Source organism: Myotis myotis, unplaced genomic scaffold (genome assembly GCF_014108235.1).
Source record: "Myotis myotis isolate mMyoMyo1 unplaced genomic scaffold, mMyoMyo1.p scaffold_m19_p_8, whole genome shotgun sequence".
NCBI classification, from domain to species: domain Eukaryota; kingdom Metazoa; phylum Chordata; class Mammalia; order Chiroptera; family Vespertilionidae; genus Myotis; species Myotis myotis.
The window spans coordinates 32,118,290-32,137,162 of NW_023416390.1; the positions used below are offsets into that span (position 1 = coordinate 32,118,290).

At 42.4% G+C, this 18,873-nt stretch overlaps 1 protein-coding gene across 20 annotated transcripts in view; it reads left to right on the forward strand.

The window, feature by feature from the left end:
* Window positions 1-18,873, forward strand: part of GIGYF2 (GRB10 interacting GYF protein 2) — a 134,961-nt gene that overhangs the window by 87,680 nt on the left and 28,408 nt on the right. For all 20 annotated transcript variants that reach the window (XR_004969477.1, XM_036320210.1, XM_036320213.1 and 17 more), the window contains 6 exons: window positions 775-971; window positions 1,951-2,110; window positions 4,774-4,940; window positions 15,623-15,714; window positions 16,954-17,061; window positions 18,052-18,152. Coding sequence is in view for 19 of the 20 variants with exons in the window: in XM_036320210.1 (XP_036176103.1) it covers window positions 775-971; window positions 1,951-2,110; window positions 4,774-4,940; window positions 15,623-15,714; window positions 16,954-17,061; window positions 18,052-18,152 (825 nt within the window). In the remaining variant the exon portion in view is untranslated. The remainder of the gene's footprint in view (window positions 1-774; window positions 972-1,950; window positions 2,111-4,773; window positions 4,941-15,622; window positions 15,715-16,953; window positions 17,062-18,051; window positions 18,153-18,873) is intronic.

An 18,873-nucleotide genomic window follows, 5' to 3' on the forward strand; every position in this document is an offset into this window, starting at 1 on the left:
GCAGTCTTTATACTTACTGAGAAGAACTTCCTGCATTGTACAGGTAGACTCCAAGTGTTTTTCAGTATCCTACAAAATGCAATGTATTGAGTTACATTAATTATGACTTGGAAAGATACTTATTCAAGATAATTGCAGAGATTTTTAATAAAGGTTTTAGTGATGAGATAAGCCATCTTTGAGAAGATTTGCAGTGCTTTGTTAACTGTCTCTACCATTCTGAGACATGATATTAAGAAGGGATTAGACTGACTCCGTTTGTTTTCAAGAGGTAAACTCATAACCAACCATTGGGTGGGTGTAGATGTTCTAGTGCAGTGATGGCAAACCTATGACACGCGTGTCAGAGGTGACACGCGAACTCATTTTTTTGGTTGATTTTTCTTTGTTAAATGGCATTTAAATATATAAAATATCAAAAATATAAATCTTTGTTTTACTATGGTTGCAACTATCAAAAAATTTCTATATGTGACACGACACCAGAGTTAAGTTAGGGTTTTTCAAAATGCTGACATGCCGAGCTCAAAAGGTTCACCATCACTGCGTCTAGTGACACAGGTAGGCACTGTAGAAGGCCCTTCTGGATACCTTTTAATCCTTATATTTTGTCATTCTGGGGAGGTACTTCTGTCTTTCTGGGGAGAAATGCTGTACTTCTTCAGAAGTAGCTGAGCCCATTTAGCAAACTGCTCAACTTGATATAGACTTATTCTTCATAAGATTCTCTATATTTTAAAGGGTTTTCATCTGTCTACATCTTTTTCCCTCTAGAAATGATTCCTGATGTCCAGCAGCCCCTCCCTCAGATTCCTTCAGACACAGCCTCTCCTCTCCTCATACTTCCACCACCTCTTCCTAATCCTAGTGCTGCCCTCCGGCCAGGTGAAACGCAGGTCGTAGGTGCTCCTGGTATGGGCAGTGTTTCCACAGAGCCAGATGATGAAGAGGGTCTCAAGCATTTGGAACAGGTAAAAATCATGTAATTCTTTTTTTCTCCAACTGCTGTAAATATTAGAAAGCATTAATGAATAATCAAAAATGGGACTTTTGTGCACCAGATTTTATGTACTGGAAAAGTTGTTTGTATTTCTAGTATTTATTTGTATGAAAAATTTCTTTCAAATCATTTCATGCTTATAAGTTTCTGCTATGTAGTAGTCATTATGTCAGGTTATTTTTTGCTCTTCTGAGGTTGCCTTTAGCTGTTTGCTTTTCTTTTTTCTTTAATGGAAATTAATGGAATGCCAAAAATGGTGAATACAAGCAGCTGTGGATAGGTACTGTGTCTTCTGTATATTTTGCCTAAAGTATAACAGGGAAAATAGTAAAACTCGCAGGATATTATCTTAATCATGTTTCTAGATTTTCCCAAGATTGTAAATACCATTGTTTACATGCAAAGTAAATAATAGCCTGCTTTCTGCAGAAGAATTTTTCTTTCCTCCAGGGTGGGGTGGTTAGTGACAAGCAATGTTGAAGAAAATAAGAAAGGGGGCAGTGTCTTAGTAAAACCTGCAAAAGATTTTATTGGTAATTGTACTAATGGAGCCTTTTGTTCTGTTAACATGCACGTATTTACAGGTTTAGTTTATACAATATAGCATTTAACAGTAGCTTATAAATTTTAAAAAGTATTATTATTATTGTGTTGATTAGAAGCCTTGGCTTTGATCCCTATCAGTTTGTGGATGAGAGAGAATCATTGATCAACTGCTCCTAATCTTTGGCTTGCTTAATAATTTTGAGACCCTGAATAAGACTTGCCCTTTGTGAAATGGGGGATAGTACCTGTTTTCATGGCATTGTTGTAAAAATTAAATCATTGCCTGCTGTGTTCCTTGCATAATGTCTTTCACAGATCAAGTACTCCAAAAAAGGTAGGCATTTTTTATGTGCACAAGTATTAATTTAGGACCTTTCCTTTCCATTTTTTTGTTTTTCTGTTAGCAAGCTGAGAAGATGGTGGCTTATCTCCAAGACAGTGCACTAGATGATGAGAGACTGGCATCAAAACTGCAAGAGCACAGAGCTAAGGGTGTCTCGGGTCCATCAATGCACGAAGCAATGCAGAAGTGGTATTACAAAGATCCTCAGGGAGAAATTCAGGGTAGGTGGTTTTGTTCTACTTTAATTCAGAAGTGCCTGCCATTACCTCCAGATTTTGTAAGATGGTGGTGATTAATGTTAATTTTCATGCTATAGGCTTGCTTTCTATGTATAGAAAGCATTTTTATAGGCTCCTCCCATAGTGCTTTACTATTTCAGTGAGGGGAAGGGAAGTCCAATGAAAATAATTTGAATACAGGGCAGAATGTCATGCTAATTTGATAGGGATGTAAAAAAATGCGTAAGACCCCCCCTCATTTCTGGCATCCCAGCTGATTTATTAGGCAGGTGAATTACTTACCTTCTCTATATTCCAGTCTTCTTTCCATAAAAAGGTAATTGGAGCAATTTTGGAAGACTGCTTTAATATTTCACTGAAGTGAAGTTGATATAAATGATAAAAAACTATTAAAAAATGTCTGAGAAGTAGTGCCATGTTATAAACTAATTCCTTAAAAGATTTGTATGATGCATAAATTAAATTAGAATGGGGAGAGCTTGGCCAGTGTGATTCAATGTTTGAGTGTCGACCTATGAATCAGGAGATCACTGTTCGAATCGCAGTTAGGACACACACCAGGTTGTGGGCTGGATCCCCAGTAGGGATGATGCAGGAGCAGCCGATCAGTGAACCTCTGTTGTAGGTTTCTGTGTCTCTCTCCCTCTCCCTTCTTCTCTGAAATTAATGAAAATATATTAAAAAAAATAAAAATTAGAATGCAGAGAGAATGCTGTAAAGGACATTTGTTGATTCTTCATTTCTGCTTTTGAAATCTTTGCTAATAACTTGAAATTGGTTATTGACTGTATTAGTGTCAGTTTCATGATAGTGTTTAACCAAGTGACCAATGTAATAACTCCTTCCCACTCTCAGGACCCTTAACCTGCTTCATTCTTCTTCATAGCATCTATCACTACCTGGCACTGTATATATTTGTTCATGATCTATAAAATGTAAAATATGTAAGAGCAGGGTTTTAATTAAAATACATATGGATGTGTGTTTTAATAAAATTTACTTAGAGATAATTGTTGCTTCACATGCACTTGTAAGAAATAAAATGGAGCCCTAACTGGTTTGGCTCAGTGGATAGAGCGTTGACCTGTGGACTGAAAGGTCGCAAGTTTGATTCCGGTCAAGGGCATGTACCTTGTTTGCGGGCACATCCCCAGTAGGAGGTGTGCAAGAGGCAGCTGATCAATGTTTCTAACTCTCTTTCCCTCTCCCTTCCTCTCTGTAAAAAATCAATAAAATATACATTTTTTTTTAAAAAGAAATAAAATGGAGATTCCACATACCTTTTACTCGATTTCCCCAGGGTAACCTCTTGCAAAACTGTAGTACAGTGTCACAACCAAGACAGTGACATAGTCAAGATTCAGTGTTTCTGTCTCAACAATAGGATCCCTTCTTTGCCCTTTTATAGCCATACCCATCCCCCTCCCATCCACACCCCCTTCTCCTCCTCCTTAACCCCTAGCAACCACTGATCAGTTCGCCATTTCTATATTTTGTCATTTCAAGAACGTTATATAAATGGAATCATACAGTATTTAACCTTTTGTCGATGTCATTTCTCACTTAATATAATTTTCTCGAGATTCATTCAGTTTGTTGCATATATCAGTAGTTTGTTTCTTTTAATTTAGTATTCTATGACCTGCATGTATCATAGTTTAACATGAATGGCATCTGGGTTGTTCCTCATTTTGGCTATTATAATAAAGCTATTAAAACATTCATGATAGATTTTTATGTGAATGTAAGTTTTAGTCCTGTGAGATAAAATATGTTCACTAGTGCAATTGCTGGGTTATATGGTGATTATATGTTTAGTTCTTTTTTTTTAAGAAATTGCCAAACTGGTTTCCAGAAGGGCTGTACCATTTTATATTCCCACCAGCAATCTATGAGTGACCCATATTTTCTTTACAGAAAATATTTTCATTTACTTACTTTAAAATATTTTTATTGATTTCTAGGGAGAAAGAGAGAGACATCTATGTGAGAGCAAAACATCGATTGGCTGCCTCCTGCATGCCCCCTAGTAGGGATCGAGCCTGAAACCTGGGCATGTGCCCTGACTGGGAATCGAATCAGCAACTTTTTGGTATACAGTATGACGTCCAACCACCTCAGCCATACCAGCCAGCGCATGATGTGACTATTTTTAACTATAGCCATTCTGACAAGTGTGTCATGATATCTCATAGTTTTTAATTTGCATTTCCCTAATGGTTAAATCTCTGGCAGAAAATGAAAATTTAGAAAAGCATGTATTCTGCCCTGCATATCTGTATTCTGTATTACTAAGTGACATAGAGTCTAATAAGTACTCTTTCCAGTTTAATTAAATACTTCTTTGACAAATGAATTATAGAGATTGAGTGAGATGGAGACTATATGCTCGTTAAAATCTCAGCACTTCTGAGAATTTGGGATGTGTAGACATAAGGCTTATTTTGAAATCTTTTTTGTTGTATTTTATTAAAAGCCTCTCCACCACCTTTGGAGAGGAATTAAGTTTATCTTAAAAATTATTTGATAGGTACCACCTGAAACAAGTTGTTACCTCTGGATGAGGATCAAACACAGAAAATTTTTTTTTCCTCTTTAGCCTGAAAGGATTCTTATTGCCCTTCTGTTTTAAATTGGTGTTGTAGGTCCCTTCAATAATCAGGAGATGACAGAATGGTTTCAGGCTGGCTATTTTACTATGTCTTTATTGGTGAAGAGAGCATGTGATGAAAGCTTCCAACCTCTTGGTGATATCATGAAAATGTGGGGAAGGGTTCCCTTCTCTTCCGGTCCTGCACCCCCTTCTCATATGGTAAGTACCTTACAGCTCACCCAGAACATGTATTAGATACAGGTGCACTTGCTTCTCTATGGAAAATATATCTTTGGGTGAGAATTAAAAAAAAAAAAATTAGCTACTGGTATTATAACTAAAAACTGGATCATAAGGTAGCCCTCTTGTATAGTGGTCCTGGAGAACCTTTGAATGGGAAATAATACTCCTTTTCAGCTGCTCCCGACCCTTTCCCCAAAGAGTTCCTCTTGGAGAGCTTTGGATCTGTGCCGTACTTTTCCTTCTCCAAGTATAGGAGTGTCTGGTTCTTGGCCATAGTCAAAAGTAGCTATAGTTAGAAACCTCATTGTGAACACCAGATTTCGACAATGAAAACACAATTGACTTATTCATTATCTCTAGGTTGAGGGCCTGTACCAGGCCTTGTGGTAGGTTCTGAAGATCTAAGGATGAATAAGATACAACTTCTTGGCATTTTAATGATGATGTGTCTTGGTGTGGTCCTCTTTGGATTCCTTTTGTTTGGGGTTCTCTGTGCTTCCTTGACCTGTAAGTCTATTTCTTTCACCAGGTGGGGGAAGTTTTCTGTCATTATTTCTTCAAATAGGTTTTCAATATCTTGCTCTCTCTCATCTTCTGGCACCCCTATAATTCTGATGTTGGTACGCTTGAAGCTGTCCCAGAGGCTCCTTACACTATCTTCGTATTTTTGGATTCTTTTCTCATTTTGCTTTTCCAGTTGGGTGTTTTTTGCTTCTTTGCATTTCGAATCTTTGACTTGATTCTTGCGCTCCTCTGGTCTGCTGTTGGGTATCTGTATAATATTCTTTATTTCAGTCAGTGTATGCTTAATTTCTAGTTGGTTCTTTATCACAACATCGAGGGTCTCATTAGATTTCTTGTAGATCTCATTAAGTTTATCGGTAGTTTCTAGAAAATTATTGAAAGACCTTAAAAGTGTGGTTTTAAGCTCTATATCCTCCAATTCTGACATTTGCGTCCTGTTTCTTTTTTTTTTTAAATATATTTTTTATTGATTAAGATATTACATATGTGTCCTTATGCCCACGTTACCCTCTACCCCCCCCTCATGCCCTCACCCCCCCCCCCCCCCCCCCCCGTTGTCCGTGTCCATTGGTTAGGCCTATATGCTTGCATATAAGTCCTTTGGTTGATCTTTCCCCCATACCCCCACCCTCCCCTACCTTCCCTCCAAGGCCCGACAGTCCAATCAATGCCTCTCCATCTCTGGATCAGTCCTTGTTCATCAGTTTATGTTGTTCATTATATTCCACAAATGAGTGAGATCATGTGGTATTTATCCGCTCTCCAGTTCCATCCATGCTGTGGCAAATGGTAAGCGTTCCTTTTTCTTCTTCCTCTTCTTAAAGAATACCTTTCAGCATTTCATATAATGCTGGTTTGGTGGTGATGAACTCCTTTAGCGTTTTCTTATCCGTGAAGCTCTTTCTCTGACCTTCTATTCTGAATGATAGCTTTGCTGGATAAAGTAATCTTGGTTGTAGGTTCTTGGCATTCATCACTTTGAATATTTCTTGCCACTCTCTTCTGGCTTGCATGGTTTCTGTTGAGAAATCAGCTGACAGTCGTATGGGTACTCCCTTGTAGGTAACTGACTGTCTTTCTCTTGCTGCTTTTAAGATTCTCTCTTTGTCTTTTGCTCTTGGCATTTTAATTATGATGTGTCTTGGTGTGGTCCTCTTTGGGTTCCTTTTGTTTGGGGTTCTCTGCGCTTCCTGGACTTGTAAGTCTATTTCTTTGACCAGGTAGGGGAAGTTTTCTGTCATTATTTCTTCAAATAGGTTTTCAATATCTTTCCCCCTCTCTTCTTCTGGTACCCCTATAATTCTGATGTTGGTACACTTGAAGTTGTCCCAGAGGCTCCTTACACTATCTTCATATTTTTGGAGTCTTTTTTCTTTTTTCTTTTTCGGTTGGGTATTTTTTGTTTCTTTGTATTTCAAATCTTTGACTTGATTCTTGGGATCCTGTTGTCTGCTGTTGGATCTCTGTATATTATTCTTTATTTCAGTCAGTGTATGCTTAATTTCTAGTTGGTCCTTTTTCATATCCTCGAGAGTCTCACTAGATTTAGCGAGGGTCTCACTAAATTTATCGGTGGTTTCCATAAAATTCTTGAAAAACCTTATAAACATGGCCTTGAACTCTATATCCAGTCGTTTGCTTTCCTCCATTTCTGTCATTTGTGACCTGTTTCTTTGTCTCCGCATTTTTTATGCTTCCCTGTGTTGGTAGAATGGTTTTGTGTGCGAGGTGTCCTGTAGGGCCCAGTGTCTCAGCCTCCCCAGTTACCTGAGGTGGACACTCTTGGTGTACCCCCTTGTGGGCTTTTTGCACAGTCTTATTGTAGTTATGCCTTGATTGTTGTAGGATCACTGGGAGGAATTGACCTCCAAGCCAATTGGCAGTGAGAATCAGCTGTGTCTGCAGTGGGGGAACTTCTGTGCTGAAGACACCCTTCTGGGCAAGACTTGCTTCAGTGGGGTTTTGGTGCTCACTGAGTCTGCACCCTGAGTGTGTCCCTTATGGATCTGAGGAGTTGTAATCTGGATGGTCCCCCTCTGACCACTGGGTACACTGGCTCTTGTATCTAAGGAGGTGCTAATTTAGCCTCTGCCTGAGGTTACACAGCAGGAGCTACGAAGAGAACTGCAGATTCCCCTTCCTTTTTTGGAGTTTGGAGGTACCCTGATGAGGCCCAGCTGTGAAGCAATGCAAGCCGCTGTGGGGCCTTGAGCCTTCTCTTGGAAGTTCTGGGTTTGTCTGGCCCAGCTGCAGTTAGGTAATTTTCAGGTTGCAAAGGGCCGGGGCATTCATATGCAAAAGCCTCTGCTGCAGCCTGGGTGGGGCGGGGCCTCAGGGAATCAAAGGGCGGAGCAAGCAGCTATGGTGGATTCTCAGCCCTGCCCTAAGGGGCCATGCATCTCAGTGCCCCGGTAATTGCTGCAAGCACCTCTGAGGGAAAGCCGACCTCAAGTTCTGAGTTCTGCCCGCTGCCAGACAGTCCAGTTTCTCCCCATATGAGTCCTGGGTCCCCAGAGACTTCCCGGAACTGGAGTTCAGAGCAGTCGGGAGCTTGTGACTCCCTCCCAATTCAAAAAGACAGCCGCGTCCTCAGGTTCCAGCCCCTTTCTGCGCGCGCGAGCCTCCGTACCTCTGCACTTTACTTCCGCAGCTCCTCTGGCTCTCACTGTGTTTTTCTTTCCTTCTAGTTGTAGAATTTCCACTCAGCCAGCCTTCCTGTAGTTCTGGATGATGTCTGTTTTGTCTTTTTGTTGTATTTTTGAAGTTGTTGTGGGAGGCAGCAATTTCCCGATGTTTATCTATGCCGCCATCTTAGTTTCTCCGCGTCCTGTTTCTTTGTCTCCGCATTTTTTATGCTTTCTTGGTTCAACCCCTACTGGTCTTTGTGCGCGGTCTTGTTGTAGTTAAGCCTTGATTGTTGTCGGCAATATCGGGGGTGATTTGACCTCCAGGCTAACTGGCTATGAGAGTCCGCTGTGTCTGTAGTGGGAGAGCTTCTGTGCTGGACCTCTAGGGCGGTGCTAATCTCGCGCTTGCCTGAGGCTATCCCGAAAATGCCTCTGTGCAGGGCTTGGGCGGGGCGGGTCCCAGGGGATCTACAGGGCGAGCGGAGCGAACAGTTATGGCTGCTCTCAGTTCCGTCCCTATGGGCTCTGCCTCTCGGAGTCCCAGCAACCGCTGCAAACCTCGGAGAGAAAGCTGCCTTCGAGTTCCGACCGAAGCCAGACAGTCCTGCTTCTCCTGTTTGAGTCTGGGTCCCTAGAGGCTCGCCCGGATCTGGAGCTCAGAGTCTGAAACTCCCTCCCAATTGAAAACAATAACCACACCCTCTGCCGCCAGCCCGCTCCGCACGCACTCCGCACCTGAGTATTTCACTTCAGCACTGCGCCTCCTCTGAGTCTGGGTATGATATTCTCTTTCCTCCTAGTTGTAGAATTTCCACTCAGCCAGCCTTCCTGTGGTTCTGGATGATGTCCGTTCCGTCTTTTAGGTGTATTTTTGAATTGGTTGTTCGAGGCAGCGATCTCCGGCGTTAACCTATCACAACTTCTTTATTTTATTTATTTTTTTATTGCTTCAAGTATTTCAAAGGGTATTACATATGTCTCCTTTTTTCCCCCGCCCTTGACAATCCCCTGGCCTCCCCTAACCCCCAGTGTCTTATGTCCATTGGTTATGCTTATATGCATGCATATAAGTCCTTCGGTTGATCTCTTACCCGCCCCCCCCCCCTTCTGCCCCCCTACCCTCCCTGGCCTTCCTGCTGCAGTTTGACAGTCTGTTTGAGGCAGCTATGCCTCTGTATCTATTTTTGTTCATCCTATCTAATAAAAGAGAAACATGGTAATTAGCCGTACCTCCGCTACCCTTCCCATTGGCTAATCAGGGTGATATGCAAATTAACTGCCAGCCAAGATGGCGGCCGGCAGCCACGCAGCTTGAAGCGAACATGAGGCTTGCTTGCTTCAGTGACAGAGGACTCCAACATTCCCCGCCTGCCGCTGCCAGCCTCTGAGCTTGCAGTTTGAAACATTGTTACAAATATAGAAGCTAAACAAAACCCCAGAAACCTGCTTTCAGCCAGCCGGGATCTCAGAGCTGGAGTTGAAGCAGTGTTTCAATTATAGAACCCCAACAAACCAGATACCTGCTTTCAGCAGCTGAGGCCTAAGAACTGGAGCCAAGCCTCAGAGCTAAAACTGGCCCAGAATAAAGAAAAAAAAGGAGTGGTTGGGAGCTTCAGTCACCCACCAGCCTGAAAACAGCCCTCAGCCCCTCACCCAGACTGGCCAGGCACCCCAGTGGGGACCCCCACCCTGATCCAGGACACCCTTCAGGGCAAACCAGCCGGCCCCCACTCGTGCACCAGGCCTCTATCCTATATAGTAAAAGGGTAATATGCCTCCCGGCACCGGGATTAGCGTGACGGGGCAGCGCCCAAACCCCCTTATTGCCCTGCAGCTCTATGTGTGACAGGGGGCGGGGCCACACCTCCCTATCCGCCCTGCTCTTTTCGTGAAAGGGGAAGGTGCCCCAACCCCCTGATCAGCCCTGCTCTGTGTGTGTGTGACAGGGTGCGGCACCCCAACCCCCCCCACCCCCCACGGGCCCTGCTCTGTGTGTGACAGGGTAGAGCCATAACCTCCCCATCGGCCCTGCCCTGAGTGTGACAGTGGCGGCGCCCCAACCCCCTTATCGGCCCTGCTCTGTGGGTGATAGAGGGCGGTGCCCCAACCGCCCCCCATGGGCCCTGCTCTGTGTGTGACGGGGTCGAGCTATAACCTCCCCATCGGCCCTGCCCTGAGTGTGATAGTGGCGGCGCCCCAACCACCTGATCCGCTCTGCTCTGTGTGTGACAGGGGGCGGTGCCCCAACTCCCCTATCAGCCCTACTCTGTGACAGGGGGGAGTTCCTCAACCCCCTGATCAGCCCTGCTCTGTGCGTGACGGGGGGGAGCTCCCCAACCCCCTGATCGACCCTGCTCTGTGCGTGACAGGGTACGGAGCCCCAACCCCCCTGATGGGCCCTGCTCTGTGAGTGACAGGGGGCAGCGCCCCAACCCCCTGATTGGCCCTGCTCTCTCGTGACAGTGGGTAGCGCCGCAACCTCCCATCGACCCTGCCTTGAGTGTGACAGGGGGTGGTGCCCCAACCCCCCAATCGGCCCTACCCTGAGCGTGACTGAGGGTGGCATCACAACCTCCCGATCCGCCCTGCTCTGTGCATGACAGGGGGCGGTGCCCCAACTCCCCAATTGGCCCTGCTCTGAGCCCGACCAGGGGCTGCATCTAGGGATTGGGCCTGCCCTCTGCCACCCGGGAGCAGGCCTAAGCCAGCAGGTCGTTATCTCCCGAGGGGTCCCAGATTGCGAGAGGGCACAGGCCGGTCTGAGGGGACCCCCCCCCCCCCGAGTGCACAAATTTTTGTGCACTGGGCCTCTAGTAAGTTTATAATGGTCTTTATTATCCATGAATGAGTGAGATCATGTGGTATTTTTCCTTCATTCACTGGTTTATTTCACTTAGCATAATGCTCTCCAGTTCCATCCATGCCGTTGCAAATGGTAAGAGTTCCTTCTTTTTTACAGCAGCATAGTATTCCATCGTGTAGATGTACCACAGTTTTCTAATCCATTCATCTACTGATGGGCACTTAGGCTGTTTCCAGATCTTAGGTATAGTGAATTGTGCTGCTATGAGCATATGGGTGCATATATCCTTTCTGATTGGTGTTTCTGGGTTCTTGGATATATTCCTAGAAGTGGGATCACAGGGTCAAATGGTAGTTCCATTTTTAGTTTTTTGAGGAAACTCCATACTGTCTTCCATAGTGGCTGCACCAGTCTGCATTCCCACCAGCAGTGCACGAGTGTTCCTTTTTTTCCACATCCTCTCCAGCACTTGTCGTTTGTTGATTTGTTGATGATAGCCAGTCTGACAGGTGTGAAATGGTACCTCATTGTTATTTTGATTTGTATCTCTTGGATGATTAGTGACTTTGAGCATGTTTTCATGTCTCTTGGCTTTCTGAATGTCCTCTTTTGAAAAGTGTCTATATAGGTCCTTTGCCCATTTTTTGATTGGATTGTTTATCTTCCTTTTGTTAAGTTTCATGAGATCCCTGTAAATGTTGGAGATTAAACCCTTATCGGTGATACCATTGGCAAATATGTTCTCCCATGCAGTGGGCTTTGTTGTTGTTTTGTTGATGGTTTCTTTTGCTGTGCAGAAGCTTTTTATTTTGATGTAGTCCCATTTGTTCATTTTCTCTTTAGTTTCAAGTGCCCTAGGAGCTGTATCAGTGAAGAAATTGCTTCGGCATATGTCTGAGATTTTGTTGCCTTTGGATTCTTCTAGAATTGTTATGGTTTCTCGTCGTACATTTTAAGTCCTTTATCCATTTTGAGTTTATTTTTGTGTATGGTGTAAGTTGGTGGTCTAGTTTCATTTTCTTGCCTGTATCTGTCCAATTTTCCCAACACCATTTATTGAAGAGACTATCTTGACTCCATTGTATGTTCTTGCCTCCTTTGTCAAATATTAATTGAGCATATTGGTTCGGGCCGACTTCTGGGCTCTCTATTCTATTCCATTGATCTATATGTCTGTTCTTGGGCCAGTACCAGGCAGTTTTGAGAACAGTGGCTTTGTAATACAGCATGATATCTGGTATTGAGATCCCACCTACTTTGTTCTTTCTCAGGATTGCTGCAGCTATTCGGGGTCTTTTTTTATTCCAGATGAATTTTTGGAGAGTTCGTTCTAGATCTGTGAAATATGCCGTTGGTATTTTAATGGGAAGTGCGTTGAATTTATAGATTGCTTTGGGTAGTATGGACATTTTAATGATGTTGATTCTACCAATCCATGAACACGGTATGTTCTTCCATCTGTTTATGTCTTCCTCTATCTCTTTTTTCAACATCCTGTAGTTTTCTGAGTAGAGGTCTTTTACCTCTTTAGTTAAGTTTATTCCTAGGTAGCTTAATTTTTTTGGTGCGATGGTAAATGGGATTGTTTTTTTAGTCTCTCTTTCTGAAAGTTTACTATTTATGTATAGAAATGCCTTAGATTTCTTGGGGTAAGATACAACTTCTTACCAAGGGCATTCATAGGTGAGAATAGTGGCTGTCAAACATTTTTTACCATGGCCTGTAGTTAAAAAAAAGTTAAATCTCTTCTCTGTGCATTTCACAAAAATTTTTTGTCATGCACATATCTTCTGTTCTATTTCTTTTCTTCTTATACAAATGTTAGTCTTGACCCAGTCATTGATTTTACAATCCACTGATGGGTTGAGACCTATAGTTTGAAGAGCAGTAAATATTCCTGGGTGAGGGAAATTATTTCTGTTATAAATTCAAAGAAAAATTATAGTGTATTGTTGTGTATAAATTTAACTTATGTACCATGTTTGAGCTTTATTTTCCTTCTCTGAATTGGGATGAGTTTTTTATCTTGCGTGTTTCAGAGCTGAAAGATCATTACTTGGAGCTTAGCAAACTTTCTGTAGTCCATTTCCTGACTTCCAGTGATAGGGCTGAGCCTCAGTCAGACTCACTTAAAGGGAAAAATCATGGGAAGCTCTGCTTCCTGTCAGCTCTTGCCTTTGCACTGATAAGAGAGTTCACTTTTATGATGAATGTACCTTGAAACCTATATTTCATATAAAAATTTTAGATGATCTTAGCATAGTTTTTATTTAGCTTTAATTTTAGATGATCCCTAGCCCAAGAAATTATCAGATGTTTTACTGCAAACTATAAAGATATAAACTATTCACTAATGATTTGCTTAAGTTTAGTCTGTGTCACCCTTATACTTTTATAGTATTCCCCCCCTTATCTGTAGGGGAAACATTCCAAGACGCCCAGTGGATACCTGAAACCACAGAAAATACCAAACCCTGTGTATACTATGTTTATTTTTCCTATACATACATATCAATGATAAATCTTAATATATAAATTGGGCACAGTAAGAGATTAACAACAGTAATCAAACAGATCAGTTATAATAATACCAGGGGCTCAGTGCACGAATCTGTGCATCTTGAAAGGAACTGTGGGTCGCGAGGCTGCCATAGGCAAGGGGTGGGTTTCCGCCCATCCTCTGTGCCCCTGCCTGGCCCCTCGCACCTTGGCCTTCTGTCCCCTGTCCACCGGCAGCCCCGCTCCCACTGCTCCCATGCACTGACGGTGCAGAGCGATTGGGGCCGGCTCCAGCACCAGTGTGAGTGAGGCCGGCACCATCAGTGGGTGCTAGCGGCAGCTGCTGCCCGATCACCCCTCAGGAGCAGGGGGAGGTGGAGAAGCCCTCAAGGGCTATCAGGGCTGGCACCTGCTGCTCACATCCACTGATGGAGCCAAGTGATGGGGACTGGCGCCAGGCATGGGCAGCGGGTTCGAGTGGTGGCTCTGGTGCTGGAAGTAGGTGTGAGCACTGGGTGGGACCATGGCGTGCAGGAGCAAAGAATTTTCAGTAACCACCAGAGGCTCACCCTGATGACAGTGACTGGCTTCCTGCCTTGGTCTGGCGCCCCTGCTCAACTGTTCCACCATCCGGCCATGGCCAATGCCCGCCATGTTCTGCACATGCCCCCTGGTGGTCAGTGCACATCATAGCAACTGGTTGTTTGGTTCCGGTTCCACCATTTGGTCTGTTTGCATATTAGCCTTTTATTATATAGGAATACTGTAATAAAAGTGATGTGAATGTGGCACCCCTCTCCCCCCACCTCCCAACCGATCTGATAAGCATGACAGCTACTAAGTGACTTAACTTGGAGGGTAGCATCTGCCTTGTGGGCATGCTGGACAGAGGGATGAGTTATGTCCTGTGGGGGATAGAGGGGGATGGCTCGAGATTTCAGCATACTACTTAAGTAGCTACTTTAAGTAGCACACAGTTTAAAACTTATAAGTTATTTCTGGAATTTTTTATTTACTATTTTTTGGTCCATGGTTGACCACAGGTAACTGAAACTGCAGGAAGTGAAACTATGGATAAGGGGGACTACTGTATTTCTGTTATCTTATACTTTCCTTATTTTTCTCACTTTGAGCTTTTCAAATTTAAATTTCAGACCATGTTATTTGAAATATAAGCTAAAAAACCAGGGTTTTACTACAGCTTGTTTTTGTAAAACTTAGGATGTAGTAATAGCAGTAGAAAAACCTAATTTGGGTTTAAGGAGTTTTACTTTTCAGAGCTCTTTTATACTGTGTTTAACTTAAAATTTCTCATTATCTCCCAGCTGGTGTGGCTCTGATGGTTGAGCATCAGCCTATGAACCAGGAGGTCTTGGTTCAATTCCCAGTCAGGGCACATGCCTGGGTTGCTGGCTTGATCCCCAGTAGGGGTCATGCAGGAGGCAGCTGATCAGTGATTCTCTCTCATCATTGATGTTTCTATCTCTCTCTCTCTCCCTCTCCCTTCCTCTCTAAAGTCAATAAAAAATAGTAAAAAAAATATTTCTTATTATCTTAAGACATACTTACATATTGGCTCCCAGTATTATGTGCCATTTCCTTTATCCTTTAGATAACTTCACTTTTCTGTTACTCCCATTTCTATAATTCCTGATCTAACAAATTTATAAATCACTTTTAATATTAGAAGAATTATACATTTTTTAGTTATAGTAATAACTGGAGTACAGTACAACATTCAGCTTCAAGGGCAGGAGGGGAGGGCAAACAGCATCTGAAATAAGGATCCTTTCCCACACCTTAGGGAATCCTATCTAATAAAAGTCCAATATGCTAAGTGTCGGATCGTTTGACCAGTCACTCTGACACCTACTGACCACCAGGGGCAGACGCTCCCACGGACTGGGCAAGATGGGCCGGACACGCCCTGGAGCCCTCCTCTAAAATATTTCCTTTAGTGTGCACGAATTTGTGCACCAGGCTTCTAGTCTCTTATAGTGCAGACACCACTTTCTTCCACTAGATGGAACTGTTTAGTTTTTACAAATGCCTGAGGTTTTTATAGTTATGTATTTTGGGTGTAAAGGTGGAGTGGGAAGTGAAGACCTGGGATTCATTTTGCTTTTAGATATATGTGTTAAATGGCTTTTAGGTTCTTTGCAATTTATTCAATGGCATTTCTTCTCCCATTTCTTTACTCTCAGGGAGAGTTGGACCAGGAGCGACTGACCAGGCAGCAGGAACTCACAGCCTTATATCAGATGCAGCACCTTCAGTACCAGCAATTCGTACTACAGTAAGAGCAGTACTAGAGAGGGTGTACTGTAGCACCAAAAAGGCCTTTGATATCATCTGCTCACAAGTTCCACCTTTTACAGCATAAAACTAAAAGTTTTAGGATATTTCAGTCACCCACCTAGTGGCATGTTACCACTAAGTTTTGTTTTCTTAAATACCAGAAGTTTGTAGAAGATAACACAGTATTGTAATTTTGTAAGCTCATTAGCTCCAAAAGCAATAATCAACAAGCATTTAAGAACTAAGTGCCTGTTAAATAGCTCGACTTTGAATGCTACAGAGAAAAAACATAGACCAGAGGACAGAAAAGAAGTAAAAGTTTATACTGTTAGATGTGGTGTGGACTGATGGCAGAATCACTTAGCTTGTGTGTTGCTTTTGTAGAAGAGCTAAGATTGCCTGTCATCTGTGCAGAGGTTGGCAGCCTGCTACCTGTTTTATAAGCAGAGTTCTATGGACACACGGCCACACCAATTTGTGTGTATATTGTCCTATGGCTGCTTTTGAACAAAGATGGCAGCATTGAGTAATTGCGTATGGTCTGCAAAGCCAGAAATATTTACTGTCTGACGCTTTACTGAAAAACTTGTCTACCTCTGATCTAGTGGAAAATAATTTTACCTAAAATTTTCCCAGTTAAAACAAATTTGAGAATTTTTATACAAGTGATTTTATTTTTGCAAAGGGTGTTTCATGTGGAAATAGCTATTTGATTTTGTTTTGTTTTTAACTTGTTTTCTGGTATAAGACTATTAAAGTATTAAAAAACTGGCAAATTTCTTCATCTTGAGGAATTTGTCAGTTTTTTTATATTCATTATCCCCCCTCCCCCCCTTCAAAAGCATGTTATCTATAAGTTCAGTTCTTTCGAGAATGAAGTATAGAGTTTTCTGTGTGACTATTGTTCTCATGAAGAATTATAAAATACTTACAGGCCCGATGCATGAAATTCGTGCAAGAGTAGGCCTTCCTTCCCCTGGCTGCCGGCACCAGCTTCCCTCTGGCACCCAGGAGCCAGGCTTCCCTCCAGCCGCTGGCAGGCACCCGGGACCCGGGCTTCCCTCCAGAAGATCGTCCGGTCTAATTAGCATTAGCATATTACGCTTTTATTATTATAGATATTTGTTAGCTGTTTCTGATGGTTTTGGGGAGGGGTAGATTGAACCATGTCTTTCATTGTCTCAGTAAAGTGAACTAAATATGGATAGACAGGTTACACTTTTTCTACTTTTTAAAGACAACAGTATGCACAGGTTTTGGCTCAACATCAGAAAGCAGCCCTCTCTTCCCAGCAGCAGCAACAGTTGGCACTTCTTCTCCAACAGTTCCAGGCTCTGAAGATGAGGTTGGTGGTCATTCCATGACGTGTCCCTGGGTGTGTGTGTGTGTGTGTGTGTGTGTGTGTGTGTATGTGTATCAGATAAAGAGAAGAAAGGAAATATGGGTATGTGTGAACTTAGGTATCAAAAATGTACACGCCACAGAAAAGTGTGTGGTGTTGTGTGTTAAATAGAACATAGTTTTTAAAAATAATTAGGCTGGAGGTAAAGCATTTACTTGGTCTATCCAGAGAATAAATTGGAAATGATAACCAGAGGATAACACTTGAGAAGCAATGTAGTCTTATGGAACCAGCAACCAAAAAAGTTGTAGTCTAAAAGCTTAATCTCATTTTTACCTGTGCTAGCTATCTCAAGATATTAACAATGTCACACAGGGTTATCATTTTCCAGAACCCAAATGTTATTAAGGTCGGTCAAAGGAAAAGGAAATTATGTTTAATTTCTGATTATCATTTAGGGTAATATTTATTTTTTCTTCTGCAAAGAGCTGTCACTGCTCTTTAAAACCTTACTGTCCAGTTTAATTAGAACCTTTTACACTTCTCTTTTGAGCCGTAACCCATCCTGTTAAGTGCTAAGGTGTCCATTTTACAGATGGGCAAACTGGGACTCTGAGAGGCTAGAGGTCTTGGTTGACATAATACACAGAAAACTTCAGAGACAGAACAAAAATACAGATCTTTTGATTTAGAGTCTATGGGGTTTTTTAGTGTGTGTTTTTCCATTATAACATGCCTCTGTTTATTGAGATGTTGTGGATTTTGAAGATAGTAGGTATATCCATTATTTGGAAATCAGTGTTTGCTAAGACCTTAGTAGTCCAGAGAGTGATTATTCTTCCCTGTGTCCCAGATGCTGTGGTAGTGTTACCATTTAGTTAAAACAATGGAGTTTTCTGGCCAAATAACCTGGAAAATCTATAAGTAATATAGACGTCCCTCCTTATTTTGGCAAAATGACAAGAACAAGTTCTTTTTATTTCCCTTTTGCAGAATATCTGATCAGAGTGTCATTTCCTCAGTAACTAGATCTGTGTCAGTGCCAGACACTGGCTCTATCTGGGAGCTTCAGCCAACAGCTTCACAGCCTACAGGTACCCAGAAATTTGGAGAAGAGAAAAGCCTGCTTTGAAGTGAACATCTTAACCTCATTCTCTCTTTTTTTTTCCCCTTTGCAGTAAATTAGAACATTTTGGGGGCTGGGATTTTTTAAAAGTTGCCATTGGTGGAGTACTTCTGTTTCTTAAGCTCTGATTTCTGCAGAAGTGGGTAGTCCTTACAAGAGGTTATAGTCTATGTTGAAAATTCTCAGGAACATGGGCATTGATGGATTTTTCTTAGAGCCATTGAGCTATTCAGGCCATAGTTCTCTCACAAACATTGACCCTGAGGATTGTGGCAGAAGGACTGATTATCCTCCCTCTTCTTCATCACCTTCCCATGCTATATGTACTTTATTTTTTCTTGGAAGCCATTTATAGTTAGGATGTTAAAATACTTTCCAGTTTTGGGGAAACTGTTGTAAGTACCTTATTAAACAACTTCTTTCTTTGAGTATGATGCAGTCAAGGTTCTTTACAAATACTCCGTTTTATATAGACAATAATTTATAGTCCATAAATAGACTATAATAAGGAATGTAGGGAATAGAGAATGCTGAAAAGTGGTGCCAGCAAACGTTGCTGACAATAGGAAAACAGACTCAGGAACCTTCTCCTGTTTATTTACTTCCACATCTGACTCTCTCAGTCAGTCAGCAGGACCCAGTGTTGTTTGTGAGACTTGCCTAGCCTTTCCAGAGGCTTGCCCAGCTCC